This window comes from Chelon labrosus (genome assembly GCF_963514085.1).
Source record: "Chelon labrosus genome assembly, chromosome: 13".
Lineage (NCBI taxonomy): Eukaryota > Metazoa > Chordata > Actinopteri > Mugiliformes > Mugilidae > Chelon > Chelon labrosus.
In genome coordinates, this window is record NC_140346.1 from 9,027,907 (window position 1) to 9,050,672 (window position 22,766).

General features: G+C 43.8%; 1 protein-coding gene across 1 annotated transcript; it reads left to right on the forward strand.

Annotated features, from left to right (window-relative positions):
* Positions 1–842: 842 nt before the first annotated feature.
* Positions 843–21,264, forward strand: gjd1b (gap junction protein delta 1b; the record flags this gene model as incomplete). The annotated part of the gene is made up of 2 exons (XM_084559176.1): positions 843–922; positions 20,415–21,264. The coding sequence occupies exons 1-2, from the start codon at positions 852–854 to the stop codon at positions 21,262–21,264; spliced, it is 921 nt and encodes a 306-aa protein (XP_084415302.1). The 5' UTR covers positions 843–851.
* Between the last annotated feature and the right edge of the window lie 1,502 nt (positions 21,265–22,766).

Sequence of the window (22,766 nt, forward strand, 5' to 3'; positions counted from 1 at the left end):
AGAAACCAGAGACTCTCACACGGTTTCTGGCAGAGAGAAGGAGACGGCGGAGGAGGAGGAGGAAGAGTGCGATGCTCCAGCCCTGCTCTGCTTGAACCAAACCAGGAGAGAAGGAAGGAGCAATAAAGAGAGGAGGAGAAGGAATCTCTTGACAAAATAACTGGAAGAGAGGACAGAGAAAGAGGGGACAGAGAGAGGAAGAAATGAAGAGGATGGAGGACAGGAGAACGAGCAGAGGCACAGATCCCTGGTTGCTCAGGCTCACATGAGTGTATGGACCTGAGCCACAGTCACTACAAGATGCTGTCAAAGAACGAGTGTGCAAGAGCGCAGTGTTAGTGTGCGGGTGATGGATGTCTGTTTGCACAAACCACGGCTGCTACTTGAAACTCAGCAGACCAGGTGTGTGTGAGTGTCAGTGTGAGAACATATGACAGACCAGCTGTTTGGGAGGTAAACGGGGTCAGGGGCACCCAGGGGAGAAAAACAAGGAGGAAAGTGGGAAGACACGCTCACGTGTGGAAGTGCATGGACAGAGGATTACACACAAGCTTCAGTCCAAACATCTCAGAGTGAGGGGTGTGTGTTTAGGGGTACCACCTTAAAAAGAAGAGAGCGGGATCACAGTGAGGTGTCACTGAACATCTTCAGGGTTCATTTTGACTCCTCTTTCACACCAAACTAGCCACGTGAAGCCACTCCCTACCTCATCTCAACCCAACAAGTGGACTTGAAGACTCAGAGTAAAGGACTTTAACACCAGCGCTGGTTCTCCTGCAGACGGGGAAGCCCACCAGAAGTGGGGTCAGACCTGATTTCCTGTGTCCAGTGGATGCCTCTTAACTCCAGCCATGGGAGAATGGACCATCCTAGAGCGCCTCCTGGAGGCCGCCGTGCAGCAGCACTCCACTATGATTGGCAGGTGAGCTGTTCACGGCGTACGGGGAGTGGATGTGGTCTCCGTAATGATGCGTGCATCATTTGGGGAATTTGGGAATTTTAATTTAAATTTGCCTCATTTAAGACAAAAGAACAAACAGTTCCTACTCCCCTCTTCTATCAGCTGTGCACTCGTCTTCATCCGTGCATATTCCTAGTGAATGTCTGTGAATATGTGCAGTATTTAAATTTTTGTGTAACACAAGCATGCTAAATATGAATCTTTCTCTGCTTCCATTCGGTGGCTCCTGGTCCAAAGTGGCTGATTGCGAGCCGAGGGGGGCTTTAGCTTCTTTAATCCCTCTGAGTGACATGATGGGAGGGTTTTAGGCAGTCGTGAGGGACGCTATTAGTCCATACAGAGGCTTTGGACATTAGAGGATTCAGAGCGTTGTGGGGGCATGTCACCTCAAAAGTCCACAATGCTTTCATTCACAGCTTTCCACTGTACCGCTCCCTGCTTGTTTTCCTCCTGCTTTAAAATCAGACCTGCTTCAGAATCCACCCTGTTTCACGTGCATGTACATTTAAGCGTTACCGCCATGTCCAAACTCCAACCCTTTTCATCTTTCTCTGTCACGTTTGAAGTCATTTTCACCACCTAAAAAAACCTAAAGTCACCAGTGCAGGTCAGGGCAGTTATGATTTATGCATTCTCCTGCATGTCGAGATGTCTTGTATTTTAGTTTGAATAACTGGTCCTCGTCGGCCGCAGAGTGAACAATTATTCATGAGTGCTTTTGCCACAGAGGCACTTCAACTCTGTAAACAGTATTAAATATGATTTTACATCTAGTAAAGAACAAACTCCTGAGTTTGAAGGTTTTCTAGTTTGAAACCACAAGTTCAGCACGAGTTCACTAGAAACAGTCTGAATTTGCAGTTCAAACCAATCCCCTCAAGCTACCGACTCACTCTGACTCTTGAATTATTGAGTGACTAAATGTCGGGCAGTTTGTGAAGTAAATGATGTGTGGAAATATTACTTTTTTTCTGGGCAAATGATGAGTCTCCTCTGCTGTGAGTGTGACATTTGTTGTGCCGAGTTATGAAACTGAAGTGATTTTGAGATTCTGAGAGCAGTCAGTCGGTTGACTGGTTAGTCAGAGTTATTTCATTTGGTGTTATAATAAAAGACTGGTCAGCCTTTGCTTCCCCTCATTCATGAGACACTGGAAGGGCACTGTCGCTCATCAACCAGGCCAGTCATACTGGCTGCAGGGTCTCAGCGGGAGCGCAAAGGAAAAGAGACAGAAAGGGAGGGCTGCTCAGGAGAAAATCACAGAAGAAGACTGGCTTCCACAGAGACCGTCGGGGAATGGGAACACGCAAAGTGAGAGAGCTTGGTTGCAAAGTAGAAGGGAGATGTGCAGAATCTACAATCAAGAGTGTGAGATGATGTGAAGCGGAAGAAAGGGTGAAAAGACTGAGTGAAGGCAGCGAGGAGGGGTTATTCACAGACAAGCGAGCAGACACATGGCCTCAGTCTGCGGGGCGTTGGTGGGAAGCCAAGAGGACTGTCTCGTCACGAGATGGTGCTGCATGTCATGACCTAAGCGAGGCAACCAGGACTGACAGGAGGCAAAAAAGCCTCAGATGAGCTTCGCACAGATATATCTGTTGTCCCAGCAGCTGAAATGTTCAGATGACAGGAGGAACAAAAGTTTTTAAAATAGCAACAGTTTCACTTAGAGTTGAATATTTTATGCTGCAAAGCATAAAACCATTGAAATGCATGTTCTGAAGTGTTTCCAAGTGTTTTAACAATGCTAAAAGTTTCTCTGGGTACATAAAGTACAGAGATTATGATAATACCAGCAGATCTTAAGTAGCAGGCAACTATTTATCGGTTTGCCGTGACCAAGATGGATAATCGTTTGTGAGCGGCTTTGAGACTGTATCATCTGAATATCTGTACAGCAACTGCAAAGTGTTCATTTCTCTTTCACAATGGTTGGAGAGGATATTAGCCAATTAGACCACCGCTTTGGTGCAGTCCAAAATATCGGACAAAAAAGGACAAGATGTGCAGTCATTACCATGACGCATGATGCCTCACAGAGTATCTGTGTTGTGAAAGTGTCAGATTTTGTTTTCCAGTCAACAAGTTGATTGAGTACAGGCTTGGTTTTCTCTCCTGAACTAACAATTTTTGTTGCTTTCACGTCGAAACAGTTATTTCATAGATGTTAGCGTCACCGTTCATCCCCAGGTATGCACCACAGTTGGCAGAGGAAATCTCATTCACACATTAGAATCTTCTACCAACTTATCCTGTCAGAAAAATGTCAGTCAGCTTATTTTCATATTTCAAATTTAGGTCATTTGAAAATATGAAAAAGGACAATCAGCCCTTTTTAGCCTTAGCGTCTGAGTGACCGTCTGCACGTTCTCACAGTAATGTGCCTTCCCTGCATCTGGCTTTTCTACAGCTCAAAACCATCTAATCTGGGCCATCACTGCTGACATGAATTTTTATAAAAACGCGATTATACCCCTTCAGCCCTAAAACCCATTGGTTCCCCCGGTGGGATTTTCGCTCACCTCATTGTTAGGTGCAGTCCTGCAGGAAGAAGCGCTGGACAGGTTGCCGGCCCTGAGGCGATGCCAGCGTGTGCTCTCATGAGCCCACCACGACAGCAGCCTGCATGCCTGAGTCGATTCGTCATACATGAGTCACATTAGCGGAGAATGTGACACTTGTTTGTGTAAGATTACAGGCGGCTCTAGAGATTCCCTTCTTACAGTCAGAGTTTGTGTGCACACAGAAACACTTGTAAGCTATGGTGTACTTTGTGGCCATATCACACGTGCTCGGAATGGACTTCAGGCCTGTCTGTCTGTGTGTGTGTGTTTTTGTGTATATACCTGCTGCCAGTGATTTATTTCTGCCATTACGAGCAGCGGGCCAGGTGTAAATCAACTTACCGGGACCACCTGAAGGACTGTGGCACTGCCAGGCCCGTTTGTACACACAGCCTCTGAGGATAAACCTTGATGAAGCACTCTCCACCTAACTGCTGTCAACACATCACTCGCGCTGTCTCTGCGTTCCTCCTCCCGTAGGCCACAGTTCTATCTGGGAGCTGTCATTGGTCACAGTGGGACTGCTAAACATGCAAGTCCATCTTGCCATTTCCCTGGTATTGATTTCCAATAATGCAAAAGGAAGTGGAGCTTGATAGAAGACAGGGCACTTAATGAAACAGTCTTTAGGCCTGGCCATTTGCAAAACAAATGGACTCGTGGTTTGCACTGACCGGAATGTTAAGTGAGTAATTAAAACTGTAAGTACCTCAATGACTTTGTTGCTGATAGAAATAAACCTTGATACTAATTAGCAGACCAAATATTTGTTCTTGCAGTAGCTCTTTCAGTGAAAGAGACAGTGGTTAAACACCCAGAGAACAATGAGATAAAGTTGTGGTGACTCTTTATAGTCATTGCCACTGCTTAGAGGAGACACCCATAAACAATAATAGAAGACAGATGCAAAACAGTTGCCTTAAGACTAGAAAAGTTACCTCAGGGTGCTATGTCTTTTTTAATGTGACAATTTAACGAAACGTCCAATAAAAGAGGAACATAAATCTCACGTTTTTCTATCACACACTCTTCTGTGAAACTCTCGGGAGCCATCAGAATTTTTTTTTGGCCTGTTTTTATGATGCTGCTTATTTTTGGCTGCTTGACAGGTGATTTGGTCTTTGGTGTATTTTTGCAGTAAAGAGACGCTTTAGACTTTCAATCATCAGCAATTTACTTCTCCTATGGCAGAAAAACAGACTTCAAAAAGGTTGTTATCTAATCAGCAGCGATGCTGCAAATAAAGCTCCATACTGCAGCCAGAGCGCACCACTCTCGACATAAAGGCCTGGTGCTTAAATGCAATATGACTCTCATCTTTTCAGTTTACAAAAAATAAATGCGGTCTTATATTTGGGCCAGTGCAGTCCTACAAAGGTCTCAGTGTGCTTCACTCAACCTTTTGTTCAGCCATGTCTAAAGGAAAAAGTGTTCCTCGTCTGAATGGCCACATTTGGAGAGAGGGTAAAGTCTTTTGTATGTGTCTTTAGTCTCGCTATGTTAAAATTTAGAGGAATTTGCTTTTTTTGCCAGAGTTTATGCATCATGAGATTTATGACTTAGGTGTACACACAGAAAATGAAGAGGCAGAGTTTCTAATGTTAGGAAAATATTTAATTGCAAAGCAGATAGATTTAAGCCTGTCTAACTGCACCCTTAGAAAGTGATCTCCAGTGCTTTTTATGACAAACACTGTGTTTGAAGAACACTGAGGCCTTAAAACTGATTAAGAGCACTTAGCTGTGCATTTAGCTCTAGTCCTTGCAGCTGTACTTCATATGGGAAAACTGGAAGAAAACCTCAGTTTGCTAGTACCTCAGCTTGTCTCTGCCCATGTACGCTTTTTCAGCAGGTGATGAAGAGTGTGTGTGGGCAAGTTTCCACGGAAGCTCTACACCTCATTCTTGACATAAGCCAGCTCGCTGACTGTAGCTCCTCAGCATCGAGTCAAATGATTGTCGTCACTCAGAACCCGACAGCTCATCTGTCACGAAACGTGTGTGCGTGTATCTGTGTATGCCACATTTCTACACGGCGCAAGCCAAAACCAGTGTTTATTAGTGAGCTGCGTTTGCTCTGAGACTCACTGTGGCTGTTTTTGGTGACAGGTTACAGCTCCCTCGTCACATGACCTTTAGATCTTTCCCAGTGGAGCCCTCACAACCCCCCGTGGTGGTGATGGATAATTTTGTTTGTGCGGAATTAGGCTCTTCCAGCAAATGTGTGCTGTGTTGCAGAAAAGGAAAAAGAGGCTGTGGCATCGTCTCACTTGCGGCCGATTCCCCTGTGAGACCGTTAAAAAGACGCTCTTACCAAGCGAGATTTCCAACATCTATTCGCTCATCCCTCCCTGTGTCTGCTTTCACACTCCCTCCATCCATTTATAATGACCCCTGAGATGCTGCCGGCTGTAATGTCAGTGCCTTCCCAGCGCTGCCATAAGATGACTGTTATTAAAATGACCTCACATGTTCCACAGGGAGATTATGAATCACTGATGTGAGGTCGATGCGTGCCACTCCAGCAGCAGCTTAGACTTTAAGAACTAATATACAGCAGCCACCTGCTGATAAAACCTAAACTATGTGTAGCATCTGACAGCACGACTGTAATGTTAAAGTTTATGATTGAACGTGCCTCACAAGAGTGCGTCAGAGTTCATGTCTGCACTGATCCGGGGTTTATCTACAAGGGGTGTACAAGTAGAGATACAAAGATCCTGGAAATGAGCCCCGGGAGCTGGAACGAGCTGCTCTGCTCTAGCTGCTTTCAGCCTTTCATGATTGGAGTACTACAACCAGCCTCCACAGGGACTGCTGGAGAAGCGGAGTTGTAGCTGGGGGAGAAGAAGAGAGCAAATGCACATAATTATGCAGCTTGTGTTCTCATTTCTTTCTGCTTACACCTCATGCCATCTTCCTCCCCATCCTCCCTCTGTGTCTCAGATGCTTAGTTTCTCTGTCTCCCTCCATCCGTCCTCACAGGCCACATATGCTGAGGTCAGGGTTGACGTGGTGTTTACATGCTGATGGATTAATCGATTAAGCTCCTAAGTGTGTGCGTGTTCATCAGACATAATGTTGGAAGATAAACCTCCATATTCATCTTTAAGCTGTGTGCTGAGGCCAATCTTCTCTCTCTTAGTATCTGTTTAGTGCATAATGGGAGTATCACTTCCCACAGTAAGGGAAACACCAGAAGATGAGAAATCTCAGGTGAGGCGTAGCCAGAATACACAAACATGGACGGCCATAGGAGAGAGTGAGAATAGGATGAATGGATAAAGATGAAGATAGAGCTAGAGAGATTAGAGCAGGGCGAAGGGTTCAGAGTTCACACAGATTTCACCTTGCAGGGCCTCAGGGTGAAGCTGTCTCTGTCAGGGTGACTCAGCAAGGCTTATAGATTTAGTGTTAGCACCTCACTGGAGGACACAGCAGGCCAGTGTTAGAATGATACTGTGGGGTTAGTTTAACTCGGACATTACCTGACACACAAAAACGGCAATGAGAGTGCAACTCAGCAGAAACAGTCACCCGACACAGCCATTTAGTCTTAGGACCTTATCACACGTGGAAGTTTGAACCAAGATCCTCACCAAGGTTCATGGTTCCCTTACATGATATACATTTGATCTGGTTGGTTTAAATTCCCAATGCAACTTGTCCAATATGTCCAGTGGTCATCACCTACCTGTGTATCTCTACAGTTGACTTTGATTGGTCTGTAGAGCATCTGATGTTGGCATTTTGTTACTCACTGTTTAGATGAATGGAGAAAAAATAATGAACAGTAATTTCTTTACCATTGTGTCAGTATTATTATGGTACCTTTATATGACTGCAGTTTCTTTATCATCAGGCGGCAGTGCGCTCCCGTCCTCTCATATCGCCTTTCTCGCACCCTCTCCAAAAATACCCGTGTCTGTATATTTAGGATTGTTTTCCAACTGACTTTTCTTTTGATATTATTGTTGGAGTGTATTTTTAGTTAAAACCATGCTCCCCCTCCTCTCACCACGTACTACAATAGCTAATTTTGTCTTTTCATGGTATCAAAGATTGCCTCCTAGTACTTCGAAAGTCTGAACCATATAAAGAAGTTGCCACGCTATAAAGAAACTGAACCATGGTTAGTCATCGCCATAAGTACATTAATTAAAGTAACCCTTGAAAACCATAAGTGAAATGATCAAAATGACTGGAAGGCTTTTATCTTTTATCTCATATGATCCAGTATCACAGATACTACAAGTCCTTGTTAGCACATAGGTTAAAAGCTGATCCATTTTCCAGCCATCTCACCTGAGAACAGCTCTGTGAAAATCATCTTGGCTGAATGGCTGAATCTGGCTTGCAGTTGTGACTTAATTTTTTTGCAAAATGCAGCTGAAAGCAGAACCAAGTGAGAAAAGGCGTCCCTGCTGAATCACCTGCCAGGATCCCCTGCATTTTGTCAGAAAATCAGTAGTAGAACATCCCGAAAACACGAAAAGCAGTCCCTGCGCTCCTCTGCATTACCACATGATGCTAACAGTGATCTGATGAATAATTTATATCAGGCACAATTTACATCTCCACATGTTGGCTCCCATTCTTTACTGGAATGAGCTGCGTGCAGACTAGGCAAACTTGTCATGATTCTGAATTATTAAAAAGGGTGACTGATTGCATTTTCTTACTGATAATGATTGGAAACCGTCTCAGAGTAATCAGATTTAATGTGTTGGTTTATTACACTCACAATAAAACAACAGGAACCAAAATTAGTCTGAGGCAATGGGACATGAATACGTAATATAAACTGTGCACGTTACATACATGGAACCCAAATACCCACATCTTTCAAACGCCAGTCGCTACAGAAAGTGTATAGACGTAAGAATTTCATTGTTGGTCTAACCTGCTGTTTTTACTGTGCATATGACAATAAACACCTTGAATCTCCAATCTGGAATTGAATGAATGTATTCAGACCTTTTATTCAACACTTTGATACGTTGATACGTATGTACAGACTTTGCAAACCTTGACTGGACAGTTTATCCCATTCCTTCAGGTAGATCTTTTCAAGCTTCCTCATACTGGATGGAAAGGCCTCTTCACATATTAAAAGTCTGGGCTTTGAAAGGACCATTCAAGGACAATCAAAGATTTGTCCTGAAGCCACGGCATATTGTGTCACTGTGGGGCTTGAAGGTGAACGTTTGCCGCTATCTCTGGTGTAAGTTTTCTTTAAGGACCTTGCTCTGTTAGCTGCATTCATCCATCCCTCAGCTCTTCTTGTTTTGGTAGGAGCGGCCCGTGGCATGCTGCTGCCACCGTCATGCTTTACCATAGGGATGATATTGGCCAGTTGACAAGGAATAGTTCTTCAAATGAGAGAATCTTGCTCATGATCTCCTTTAAATGCATTTTGTCAAAATGCAACACGGATCTTAACTGCCCTTTAAACAGAGTAGCTTTCATAGCTGCTGTACCGTATAGATGCAGATATAATGTTCTCCATGACTTTAGAACATCTTTGAATATTTTATCATTAGATAACAGTGGAACAAAGAATTCTGTGTGGCCGTGGCAGAAAAATCTTTAATTGTACAAATGTATATTGAGCAGTGAGGCTGTGGTTTTAATGGTGAGGTAATGTCACTGAAACACACGGTGGGCTGACTGTGTGCACTGAGTGTATGAAATAGGATAAACCAAGTTACATAAAACATGAGCAGTACCATTAAAACAAATAACCAACTTTGATCTTTGCTCGGTACAAAGCAATGATGCTGCTTTTGAAGTTTTCTCAGTCGGGTCTATTTGTGTGTGCTTGTGGCTTTGAGACTGTTGTCTTAATAGAATCTGTTTTTCTTATACACGACTAACAGGATTTTTATGCAAGCATTCAGAAATCTGTGATCTTCTCGTTTTGTTTGATTGATCACTGGATTTGTCTGCTGATATGAAACCGCTCGTAACTCCCACTATTCATTATTCTGCCTTCACACTTTATCTCACTCCATCTCCCTCTTTGAAGATGAAAAGGGTGCTCTCTCGCCACTGATTTATCCTCATCCCCACCCGCCCTCAACTCCCATCACTGGCCCCATCTTAACACAAGGTGAGAGTGTAACACTGTGGTACGAACAAGCATCTCCTTCAGTATGTTAGAGCGACTGAGTATTTGTGATGACTGGTAATCAGATGCAGTATCAGCTGACACTGACTCAACATGAATAATAAATTAGCGCCGCACACCAGACGCACACATTACACCTTGCTAAAACACACGCCATCTCCGCCAGCACTAACATACTGTATGAAGCCATCTGATTCACTCCCTCTTCACACAAATGCACCCTCACACACACACAGGCTCACGCTCTCAACCAGATGGTCATCCAAATATACAAACATGTGCGTAAGCGAACTAGCGGCGTGGTTGCTATATTTACTCATTACTCAGGGGCAGAGACGTACGCATAGACACGCTTCCTCACACATGCACGCATGTTGCCAAAACTGCCACAGTCCCCGCGTTTGCACCTGATCATTTGAGCGGCCGTATAGAGTGTGATAATGCATTCGCGCCTCACCACACACACACACGATCCCATTTACAGATTCCGCAATTAAGCAGCGAAGTGCAATATGTGACATCCACGCTGAACTCTTGTAGCCAATTTTAAAAAAGCTACTTGGTAGACAGCTCTCTTAGGATAAATTTAGACTTCACAACGTGCAGAAGAACCTCTGCTGGCTGCTATTTACTGGAGAAAGCTGCACCTCCCAACAGGCATCAGTGTGACATTTTGAGAATGTGAGGCTGCGTTCACATCAAAGTCAGTGGTGATAGCAGAACTCGAGTTGCACATAAAAACACCTTTCACTTCAAGCCTTCAGACACTAAATAGCTCAAATATCTTATGGTTCAATGGGCTTGATACTGTTTGTGAAATTCTAGAGAACTGGCATTTATTTCTAGCAAGATGTTTTTTTACAGAAATCAGTTTGGCCGTACTAAAACATGTTGTTAAAACATTCACATTATAAGGTCCACTAGTTATTTTGGAGCTTTTGATCATATCACATGATTTCCCCCAGCAGTTGCCCAGTTGTCGTGGAATTATAAATGCTCTTTTTGATTTATTTAAGGGCTATATGAGCTCATCTTAAATGTGTGCAGAAACGGTCTGACATGCAACGCTATCGTGTAAACTGTGAAACTGTTTGGGCTGTCACGGTATTTGCGCATCTGTAGGCTGTCTCCACAGAACCCAGAGTCTTGTTTGTAAATTCGCAATACAAGACACGAAAAGGCATCAAGTGCAAGGAGAGTTTCACCTGCTGATAAAGGAGCCGCAGAATAATCTCGATCGTTTCCAGGTCTAGTTAAGGATGTCAGTGGTCCAGTTTGGTACGCTGATTACAATAGTGGAAGCACACATTAAAGCACACAAAATGCCACCAATTTCCAGGATCCAGTTAATCCTAAACAGTGGCTGGAGACACACAGTTTATCAGACGCCATTTTGGATGATGATGTTTGGATGTACAGTGGCTCTGAATGGTCAAAAAGGCACGAAATCAAACTTCAAACTGTCCAATGATTTAATCATCTTTTGAATATTTAATAATACTAACTCCTTTATTCTTGGTCCATTGAACGGTGACTGGTTGGGATTCCCAAGTATTGGCAAGTGTTCTTTTAAACTGACTAGTGATCTTTTGAATTCATGAGTTGGGACAATTCACATCCACGCTGTATAAGCAAATAAATAATTAATAATTAAAAACATTTAAATCCCATTTCATCGTGCAGGGGTCTCATCACAACTAAAATTCATTAAATCAACGAGCACATTTATCTCGGAAGCACTGACTGAAGATTCCAGTCATCCATGAAAAACACTAATTAAATTTTCTTCAGTACAACATTGACATGCTTATGTAACAACTGTATAGGTAGCAGACATGAATGTTAATTATGTGAGATTCGTTTCCCTCTAGATGGGTTAGAAACACTGTCTAAAAATAAGTATAAGAGCATTTTTTTTGTTGATCAAGTGTGTTTGGGATGTTCCCTTCGTGGCCGTGTGCTGCCTGCTTGTGTGTCATGGAGGCTCCCTGCATGTGCCAGAGCAGCTGATTTGGGTTGCGGCTTGGCATGGGAAAGCCGTGGTGGCTGGGGAGTTGGCATGGACGTGACGGCCCTAGCTCGGGGATTGTCCAAAACCCACAGATTTAATCCGGATTACGGCCATCATTTCTCTCTCTTTCTTTCCGTATTTCCCTCCATTGACCCCCCCCCCCCCCACCCCCCTCCCTCCCCGCTTTCCCGCCCACGCATTCGCACTCTTCCTTTCTCCTGCTGCTCTTTCCCCTGCTCATGCCACAACCATTGAGGCGACAACCTTGCAACCTACCCCCAAAACCACTGCCCCCGCCCGGTTGGTCTGTTTCCATGGTGACCGCACACTTTTTTTCCCCCTCTCACTCGTGCCATTGATGCATCGTGAATAATCACTCAGAGCAGAAGTCAATTTTCATCATCATGTTCACCCATTTAACTCGCACTTGATCGCTTTATCTGTTGTCAAGGTAACTGCCACCGTCATTATTGTCATGGGGACCTTTGTATACAGTGCACTTATGCACCTGTGCACCAGTAGGAAAAAGAGTGAGTGGTAAGACAAATGCAAAAAAAATAAAATAAATAAATGCACTGGTATTTTTTGATTAAAACAACCACACTGGACATTTGCTTGACCTGTTTATGAGCATGTGTATGTGAACTACATCCAATTTCAATAAAATTATTGTCCCCAGATCAAAAAAAACACTTAAATTACATTGTCTGTGTGTGTGTGTGAGGGATATACAAAGAGAGAGATATGCATGGACAAGGGAATAGTCTTTCATTTGAAGCAGCGTACAGACCCAGGGTCTGCATGAAGGCGCTATCTAGCTGCATGCATGTGCTTTTATCCACCTGTATTTGAGGAAGCATTATCTTTGCTAAGAAAACAATAAAATAAAACTGAAAAAAGGACATCTTACCCACATAAATGAAGCACTGGTAATTATCACTCTGTCAGCATTTAACCACATGTCTTATGCACACGTCCTCACACAAATGTCCTCACACAAACTCATTCATAGAAAAGGAATTCAGATGTCTTAGGTGAAATAAGTATCAAAAAATGGTGTTTGTTTCATTTGTTGTTGTACCTGATCAGATTAATCGAAATCTAAAATACTACTATCATTATTATATACGGTACATGATGCATGTGTGTTTCCTCTTGCTTGATGTTTTCATTTTACCTGAACTGAGCCAAACTAAGTGAACCCGAGAGTGTCTGAAGCCAGCCGACTGGAGAGCAAAGGGTCCCTGACAAGGCAAAGGTAAAACCATTATCTCTGGTTGGTATGATGGAGTTCATCTTCATCTTCTCCTGAGATGATGGACCCGACAATGTCAGACACAATCGGCTTTGTGACGGCCTGCAACAGCTGGAGAAGAGTGTGAGTCTGATTAAAATGTGTGTGTGTGTGCATGTGCATAGAGAGGTGGCTTTATCCTTGCGTGAGTTGAAAGAATTCATACTCTGAGTGACCGGCGTACACACGGAATATTTGTGACGTCGGTCATTTGAGTTTGATAGTGAGTGTCTGTGTATATACATGTATGTTCGTGTGTGTGTGTGTGTGTGTGGGTGTGTGTGTGTGTTGGGAGGCAGGTGGTCATGCAGGATAAAGGTCTGTCAGCAGGGGAGAGTGCAACCCCCTCACTCCTTCTGTCACTGGCCTGAAGCACCGGAACATCCCTTCTGGGGGTATATGTGTGTCTGAAGGCTCTTGTGTGAAGTTTGATCCAGCTCAGTGCCAAGTGACCTGCTGTGAACTATGAGCTATTGATAAACTCTGGCAAAGGAACACACAGACTGATAGAGAGAGAGAGAGAGAGAGAGAGAGAGAGAGTGACAAGTGTCCATCCATATTTGATGTGACAGGATTAGATTTGTCAGTGCAACTGGTTCGTTGCATTTAGGTTGCACCAACTGGCACCCCTAAGACACACGGGAGAGACAGAATGTCAAAACAGAGGGAGTGAAATACAGATACAAAAAATGAGAAGAGATACAGATTCAATGTTTGATATAACTGGTATAAAAAAAAACATCTGCAGATTTTTAAGTATTTGTTTGATTCTTTTAACAATTCTTTACACCTAAACAACCTGTAGAACTTACGGGATCACAAGATTTTCCTTGCTGATGTCACACTGGGGCTTGCTCTGGGAATTTTAGTCTCTGGCTTCAGTAATGCATCTTGATTAGCAATGAGTCTATGCAAATAAAATTAAAGAAAATTGTAAAAAAAAGAATTAATTACGCACGTAAAAGGACATATAGAGTTAGCATAAAGCAGTAGGTTTCTCAGATTCTCTTGTCCTAGCATTAAATCTTTCTAAGCATAGATTGCGTTTCTCATTTATTTAGCACTCAGTGCTAGGTAATTAATAGAGATGTAGCCTAATTAATAGGAGAAACAGAGCAGCGGCAGTGAGGATGTGTGTGTGTGTGTGTGTCGGTGTGTGTAGGGGGTTGCAGAGAAAAGCCCAGCTAAGCATTGATGGAACAAGTATTGATGGAAAGCAAAGGTGAGGCTCTAGAAAGGATTAGCAGGTCAGGCATGACACTGAGCTTGTTTACATCACAACAGAACAGCTAACTGACACCTGAACCTGCGCCGCTGGACTTCAGACCTGCCATTTTATTCCATTATTTTCACGGACTAGTCCTTCCAAAAGAGAAGTGAAATCTCGGAAATGGCTTCACATCTTTTGTCTAATTTTTGAATATTTCCTTCATCACTTCTTCTTGCTTTGCTTTTGAACAATAGGGCCAGTGCAGTTTGTTTTCCCCCTAAAAGTGGGCCAATATGTTCTGGTTTTCCTAATGGAATTATTTTCTTATTAACTCCATCACAGCGTTATTTAGATTGCCTCACGGGCATAATTTGCTGTCTCAGTGAACTCTTCGGGCTCCTTGCATAAGGAAAACTAGCATCAAGCTCTTCGAGGCACCTAAGCCCCGCTATCGCTGGTGCAACAAATCTGCTCCCCTCCTCGGCAGAAACATGCTGTTCTTCAGTTGACTTAGCTTCTAGACGGCACACTTTTCTCTCTCCTCATCTTCCCTTCGTTTTCTGCCCCTTGCCTGTTGCCGTGGTAACTAGCAGAGGGAAGTTGAGTTGAGGGGAGATTGAGGGGAGAGAGGGAGAGGAGATGAGAAGTAGGGGGGAGGTTAGTGTGCGCTGGGTTTCTGGGTAAAGGAACCACGGCTGCTTTTCTTTCTCCATTTTCTTTTTCCTCCTTGTTTTTTTTTTATCTTCATGGCCACATCCTCCAATCTTCAACCTTTTGCTCCTCATCGATCCCTGAAGCCAATTACAGTATCACCCTTCCTTTGCCTCCTCGTCCTTATTATCCCCACACATTTTTAGCTTCCATTTCTTATTTGGCTCTCTCGCGTTCTCAGCTGTCGACAGTTCCAGTGTTCTGTGTTTTTTACCAGCCCTGATCATCTTAACCTTTTTGCGTGTTCTCTAGCCACATCTGCAAGAAAAAACAACACACTCTGTACCTTTCTAATGGACATGAAACTCCAGTATACCTCATTAACCCCTAGAACACTGCTCCAATATCCCAGGATCTAACTCCCACGTCACCTCTTCTTCTTCCATATTCATTCATCTCACCCACACGACTTGCCAAGCAAAGAGTAGTCAAGGTGTCAGTGAAAAAGACATTAAACATAAAGGGAGATCTGCAATAATAGTAAGGGAGCTGCACTGGGAATTGCATTTTAATTTCTCTGGAAGTTTAATAATGCAGACCGCTGGGGCAGCAACAGCATTTTGCGTGTGTGTACTTCTGTGTGTGCGTGCGTGTGTGCGTGCATATGGAGGGAGCAGATGGAACTGGATTTCTCCTGTCAGATGCCGAAACTATGATTACTATTTTGCGTTACTGTACATGTTTAGTTTCTTACAATTAACTGCACGGCCATAATGAGCGCTTGGAGTATGACAAACACCGCCTCGGCGCAAGATCTCCTTTGTCAGCTAATGAGGAAGAGAACGAGAGAAAGATGGCGGGTCAGGGACTCACAATTGCTGGAGGAGAGGAGGCGTTTTGGAGTTGGCATAATGTTTTTGCATAATCACCACTCCCTGTGTGGTAACATATTAGTGAAAGTGAGCAACAAACACTGTCTGCTGGGAACAGAGGGTGCGAGCATCATGAGATGTGTGCTAAATATGTCTATAATATGCTCTATATTTACACATTTTAGGGTTTCTGCAGTGTATAAATATGCATAGTGGTTAAGCATTTATTTAAAAGCAACGCTGAAGACACATTTGAAGAGCCACGACCGTCACTTGATTGTAAAAATGTTCTGGACAGGAGGTCTTCAGAGACAATAAGGGTATTGGACTTAGGTCTTTTTATTTATTGTGGGCAGCCACTCACAATTTGAAATCCTCCTGTGGCAGTTTGTAGAGAAACACGGCTCTTCATAGAAAACTAAAGTCACAATCTGGAGATTATTCCTGACAGAAAGGGTGGGGGTCAAAGAGAGAGAGAGAGAGAGAGAGAGAGAGAGAGAGAGGAAGGGCCTTGATGAAATCAACAATAAAAAGAAAGATGCTCCAGACAGAAGAGAAAAAACAGGTGGGGGTTGCTCGGTGGGGAACAATAATCTATGGCTATTCGATGGCATTAACAAAAAAAAAAAAAAAAAACTAATGCAAGAATCCTCCCTTGGCCCAGCCACAGATTACAGAACTGGGTTTGCGTGTGGAAGCTATTATATAATTCATTCTCCATGATGAGATTTTCCTCCGTTGCTGGTTTTCCTTACTAACCCCCTCTATCTCTCGCACTACTCCTTCCCAGCACTGGCAGGTTTTTCTTTTAATTTAAGGAGACGATGTCTGAGCCACACTGCGTTTTTTGGTGACTTTATAATCTTTTTATCCCTGTCTGGAACTAATTCATCTTCATCAGCGGTTTGATGTGTTCTCTTAGCACTCAGTTGTAAACAGTTTCCTCTCACTGTCTAAATAGTGCTTTGTTGCATGGGTACACACACGCACGCACACACTGGTGTGTGTGGCTGTACATCACATGTGTGTTTATGTGCACGTGCGCACATTTAGCGCGATACACTCTGGTATTGTGAATTCTCTGCTCACTAAGCTCCTTAATGGAGTCACTACAAGGGCAAAAGCATTTTTTGCAATTATTCTTTTCACCCTCCCTCCTCTGCCCCCACCCCCACCCCACACACCAGCTGATCGGAGGTGGGCGGATTGGCAATAAGTCCTTTATTTTTCATTTTGGAGGCCATCACTGGTGACCTGACGTTTTGATGAGAGGTACATGTGCGCCGCACGCCGTCAGACTCTGGAAAGGATTAACTCTGCCCTTTGACTCCACATCTGCGCCACACAACGCTGGCAAAGCCACCGTGCGATTGGTAGATTACCCTTCACACAGCCAAATGCCATCTAATGATTATCTGGCAGTGTCTAAGGTGCAGTGGCGTGGGCCTCCCCCTTGATTCACTGTCCAGTCCTAACAGTGGCCAGATAAACAAATCCTCTAAATGATTTGGCAAATCTGAGAAGCCCCACTTGTCAATTTCAATCTTTATCTAACCTTTTACTGAATGAAAATCTAAAAATACACCATCTGCAGAACGAGCTAGCGCTGCAATGAACAATGACAACACTGCTTTATTAACAAGGGTTCTGTTTCGCTGTAAAAGGCAGAATCACTGGATGATAGATTTGTGCTTGTAAATGTGTATGCATGCATACTCAACATCAGTGGCATCATCTGCTCTGTAACAGTTTCCCCTTTTAGAATCACGCTGAATTTTACGCACACTGCATCTGTTATTCGCTCTTCAAACCTGCCTGGACTGTTGTGTCTAGAGCTGAATTGCTCTGGTGATATTTGCCATTTGGAAGCTGTGCATAATGAAGAAGATGTCAGTTTGTGTTCTGCAACATGCCTCCAAGGTTTCTTGTTATGTCTGAAGTCAGAGGGTGAGCGCATCCCATCCACAGCCCCACAAAAGTAGAGCGGCTTGTGAAACTGGCAGAAATCTCACTTTAGAGTTTAGCTCTCGCTTTGAAGCGGCTTCTGTGATCAAGTGGCAGCACTTAAGTGTCACGTCTTCGCATCCTGTCATTGGTTAGTGCAGTAACATCAGAATATTAAAAGCTTGTGCATGATTTTGTTGCTAAAAGACCTCTCTTTCTCTCTCTTGAGCTATGTAGACACATCGCCAGTGAGACTTTTCAGACGACGCCAACATGTCATATTTGTAGGGTTTACAAAGCACCAATAATGTCTTAAATATGCTGGCAAAACTGTGAAGCATCGAAACATTTAAAAACCTCTTGCATTTCCCGCATATTACTGCGCTGCCCAACGCCTTAGCCTTCATAGTTATTTTTATATGTCACAATCCATTGACTTGTATGCACACAAAAGCCATACATCCATGATAAATGTAATGAGGTCAGGTTATGATGGGCTTGCTGTTAATGGCGTGTCCTCTGGGTTCACGTGAAGTAATGACAGAGATTTATCACTGTGTCATTTATGAGATTATCATTAATATAAATAGTGGTGATTACAGAGAGCGGATCTTGGGCAAAAGAGAACCCCATCACTTCTGCGGGACTGAGCTGCGAGGCAACCATCTATCAATGCGTCAGCACGTCGAGCCTGTCTGCAGTCTGCCGCCCTGTCCCAGACTCGGTTTAGTCGCAGTGCGAGACAGCCAGCAGGCTCGTACAGGCTGCAAAAAGCCTGCTACGTAAAGTGCTTGGTAGGTCTGAGATCTGAAAAATAAATGAGGGATGAATAAAGTAAGGAAAGAACAAAGAGAAAGATGTCTGCAAGAAAGGAAACAGAACAGGGGGAGGAATGTGTAGTCCATCTCCTCTGTGTGTGTGTGTGTGTGTGTGTGTGTGTGTGTGTGTATTAATGGAAGCACACTCAGTGAATGCATATGCCAAGTCAGCACATGTAAGCATATGCTCGGATGGACGCACATGGAAGGAACAGAAGTGAACCGATTTCAGCACTTATAATCTCTCGCCGTGTCTCATCCCACCCCACACAGAAATAGCATCTAATCTCCAAACAAGGTTCACCTCAGTCTCACCTGTTGCTAGGGGACCTGACAGCAGAGAGAGAGAGAGAGTGTGTGTGTATTGTTTATAACAAAGCCAACAACTGGGGGATTATACAGTATTTTGTGTGTGTGTGCGCTTCAATCAATCACGGCTTCAAGTTGAGGGAGTCCAAACTGCGGTTGCCATGCTAACCGGGCCTAATGATGCAGAAGACGCTAAAATTAGACTTCACCTCGTACTTGTAAACACCTTTGCAGAACACACACGCACACGCGCGGGCACACATGTGATGTCAAAACACAGGTGAGCGTAATGAGCACTGACAACACAACGGGGATCCACTCATAACTGTTCTTCTTCTGGAGGGTTTACTCTGGCTGATAAATGAGACTTGGAGCACTCTTCTTCTCTGGTTCATGTCAGGAAGAGCAGTGACTTAACGGTGATACAATGCCCCTCTCCCTCGTTAGTTTCCCTCTCCTGTCTAACCCTGTGACTTTTCCCTCACTTATTTTTCTCATTAAGGAGTTCACACCCCCTCATTTTTTTCATCTGTGCTTTGTGTCCTTTGTTAGATTTATCTTGTATTTCCTTCCTAAATTTTTTAAGGATTTTACTCTTAGTACAGTCCAGTTCCATACAGTCTTTATAGTTTTGTGTCTTTTTCATAACTAGTCAGTTGTTGCATTGCTGATATTCTCATTATAAAGGGCCACTCATGCCAGAGTTTAGGGACACAGCTTCCTGACTTCCTATGTTACTGTTGCTAGGTTAGACAAGAAATAGCAACGTGGGGGTCCATTCCTGTTGATGACCAGTAATAATAGTCTAGAGGTAACCTGGAGGCAATACAGCTAATGTTAGCAACTCTGCTACTGTTGGTAGACACTGGAAAAATGACTTTTTTCAGGTTTTATGTATAGTTATTTCCTCCTCTGCACAAACACTTGAATAATTGAATAATCACAATAACGAGTTTCAAAGTTTACAGGTTTACAACGTTTTGGTTTTGGTGGGAATGAGCCGTGCATCACTATTGTTTGTCTAACCCAGTGTTGCCACACACAGCTGATGCTTTCCAGCTCAAAAGCTGATCAAAAATTGCCAAATCACACACAAAGCCGCCCAGAATACAAGACCGATAATTTGTTTAGTACTTTTAACCACCACAGCTACTCATATCTGGTCACTGTGAAGCCACCGATGACGTCTTGTAGTCCAGTGACAGGCAGATGGAGCTTCTACATTATATTTATTTACTTTGGCTCCTTTGTCGTAACCACCTAAAAACATCCGTGTTTGTCGAGAAATTTCTGTTACAAGTCACAAAACCTGGACACAAAAAGATCTACCTTCTCCCTTCAAACCAATTCACTAATATGTGCTATTCTTCTGAGATGCACTGCACTTGTAAGTGTGACTTCTCTTTATAGAACATTAACAGTGTAGAGTATTGTTACACGCTGGTATTTTTAATTTCCATTGAATCTCTCTTTTCTAAGCTGATGATAATTTAATCTTCTTTTCTGCTTTCTCGTAATGTGCTCCAACTGAGCACATCTGCAGAGCCTCTGTGGGAAGGACATCTCAGGACATCTCATCCCTTTAAATACAGTAAACTGCTGTATGCCTTTGACTGCGTTAACCCCCTCTATCTCTCTGTTTCTACTCCAGGATCCTGCTGACAGTAGTGGTGATCTTCCGTATCCTGATCGTGGCTATTGTTGGTGAGACCGTGTACGAGGATGAGCAGACCATGTTCATCTGCAACACTCTGCAGCCCGGCTGCAACCAGGCCTGCTATGATAAAGCTTTCCCTATTTCCCACATCCGCTACTGGGTCTTCCAGATAATACTGGTGTGCACCCCCAGCCTCTGCTTCATCACTTACTCTGTCCACCAGTCGGCCAAGCAGAAAGACCGCCGCTACTCCTTTCTCTATCCTATAATGGAAAGAGACTACGGGGGAAGGGACGGGACGCGGAAGCTCCGCAACATAAATGGAATTCTCGTTCAGCACGGCGGCGATGGCGGAGGAGGGAAGGAAGAGCCTGACTGCCTGGAAGTGAAGGAGATCCCCAACGCCCCGCGGGGCCTCACCCATGGAAAGAGCTCCAAGGTTCGGCGGCAAGAAGGGATCTCCCGCTTCTACATCATACAGGTGGTGTTCAGAAACGCGCTGGAGATCGGCTTCTTGGCAGGCCAGTACTTCCTTTATGGCTTCAGCGTGCCTGGGATTTTCGAGTGCGACCGCTACCCATGTCTCAAGGAGGTGGAGTGCTACGTGTCCCGGCCCACGGAAAAAACGGTTTTCCTGGTGTTCATGTTCGCCGTGAGCGGCATCTGCGTGGTGCTCAACCTGGCCGAGCTCAACCACCTGGGCTGGCGTAAGATCAAGGCCGCCATCAGGGGCGTGCAGGCCCGCAGGAAGTCTATCTGCGAGATCAGGAAGAAGGACATGGCCCATCTTTCTCAGCCGCCCAACCTGGGACGCACACAGTCCAGCGAATCAGCCTACGTCTGAAGATGAAACGAAGAAAAAGGGGAAGAGTGGGATGAATGTGCAAGAGAGAGAGAGAATTAATTACTTATGATTTAATTTACTGAAGATGACGTGGAGGTCAGACGGTGACCTCTCCGCTGTGTTGATGGAATGAAACAGAATGTAAAAAGACCAAACCTCCAGCTCTGCAACTTTGAGAGTACGAGAGGGAAAAGAAAGAAGAAAATTACCAAGCGTAAAGGAGGATTTGTTCTGCAAACCACCTTTATTAAAACATTTTGATCTCATTGGGAGATATTAACTGCCATTTTATACTTTTGTCTTTTTTTTTTTTTAACTACTTACCTTCTCCTCTGGCCCCTTTTTTCTTAGAACGGGAAGAATTAAATCCTCACGGGGCCGGACAGGGAAGGACTAAAGATGACAAGGAGAGGGGAAGAGTGAGGAGAACAGACGAGAGACTGTTACGTGTTCTTGTGAATGTTGGAAGACGACGGTGATGTTTGATGCATCCCATGGTGCTTTTCTTCTGGACTGTGTCAGACTCAGTGAGAAAAAAAAAATAAAAAAGGGCGGACAGGATAAGGGACGGGACGGGGAGAATGAGCAGCAACATCATTAAAAGAGGAACGGAAGAACTGTCAAAGCCGTGACAGACGGGTCAGGGAGTGAGGGAGAGTGGGAGTGGGGAAAACATATGAATACGAGGAAACATTTTTCTCTTACTTTCCCTCTTTCGCCGGAGAAATCGAGATAGGCTGAAGCCAGGAGAGAGAAAGAGCCGCCTCCGAACGGCGTGTCTTGCCTCTGCTGGAACGTCGTCACAAGCCAAACCCAAGACTGACGATGTTTATGTTTTGTCTCTTGGCAAAAGATGATTTTAACACAAACACAGCGAGTACCATAAACACTTTTTTTTCTCTTTCTTTCCTCTCCCCATCTCTCGCTCTCTCTGCTCCTCTGCTCCACAGTTGGCAGCTATATGGAGCCCGGGGGCTTCAAATGACAGTAATGACTGTCGCTGCTCTCCTGCTGCGTAAACTTTGGAAAGGAACTAATGAACAAACGGACGAGCAGCCGGTTAACATCAGTCTCTCCTAAAGGACAAAACCGAACTTCACTCCTTCCAGAGTTTTGTGTGCTAAGAAATGAAGGAGGAACAGAAAGAGAAGAGCACGTTTGTAGAAGAGGAAGAGGAACAGATTACCTTATTACAACTTTAAACAAATTTTACAAAATGTACCATGACTTTTTTTTTTCTTTTTTTTGAGAAAGCGATGGTGCCATCCTTGAGATATTTAAATATTGTTGAAAAGTTACATAGCATATATCATGGTAATATTATTTATCCATTTAGAGTATATCCAAATAGATTTATTTATCTATGCGGGCGGGTTGGTTGGGAAATCATATTGATTTTTTTTTTAAATGTATAAACTGTCTGTCTTTTTTTTTCATTTTTCTTTAGTTTAAAGCACTTCTCACTGATAGAGCTGATTTATAACACATATGGGTGGGAACTG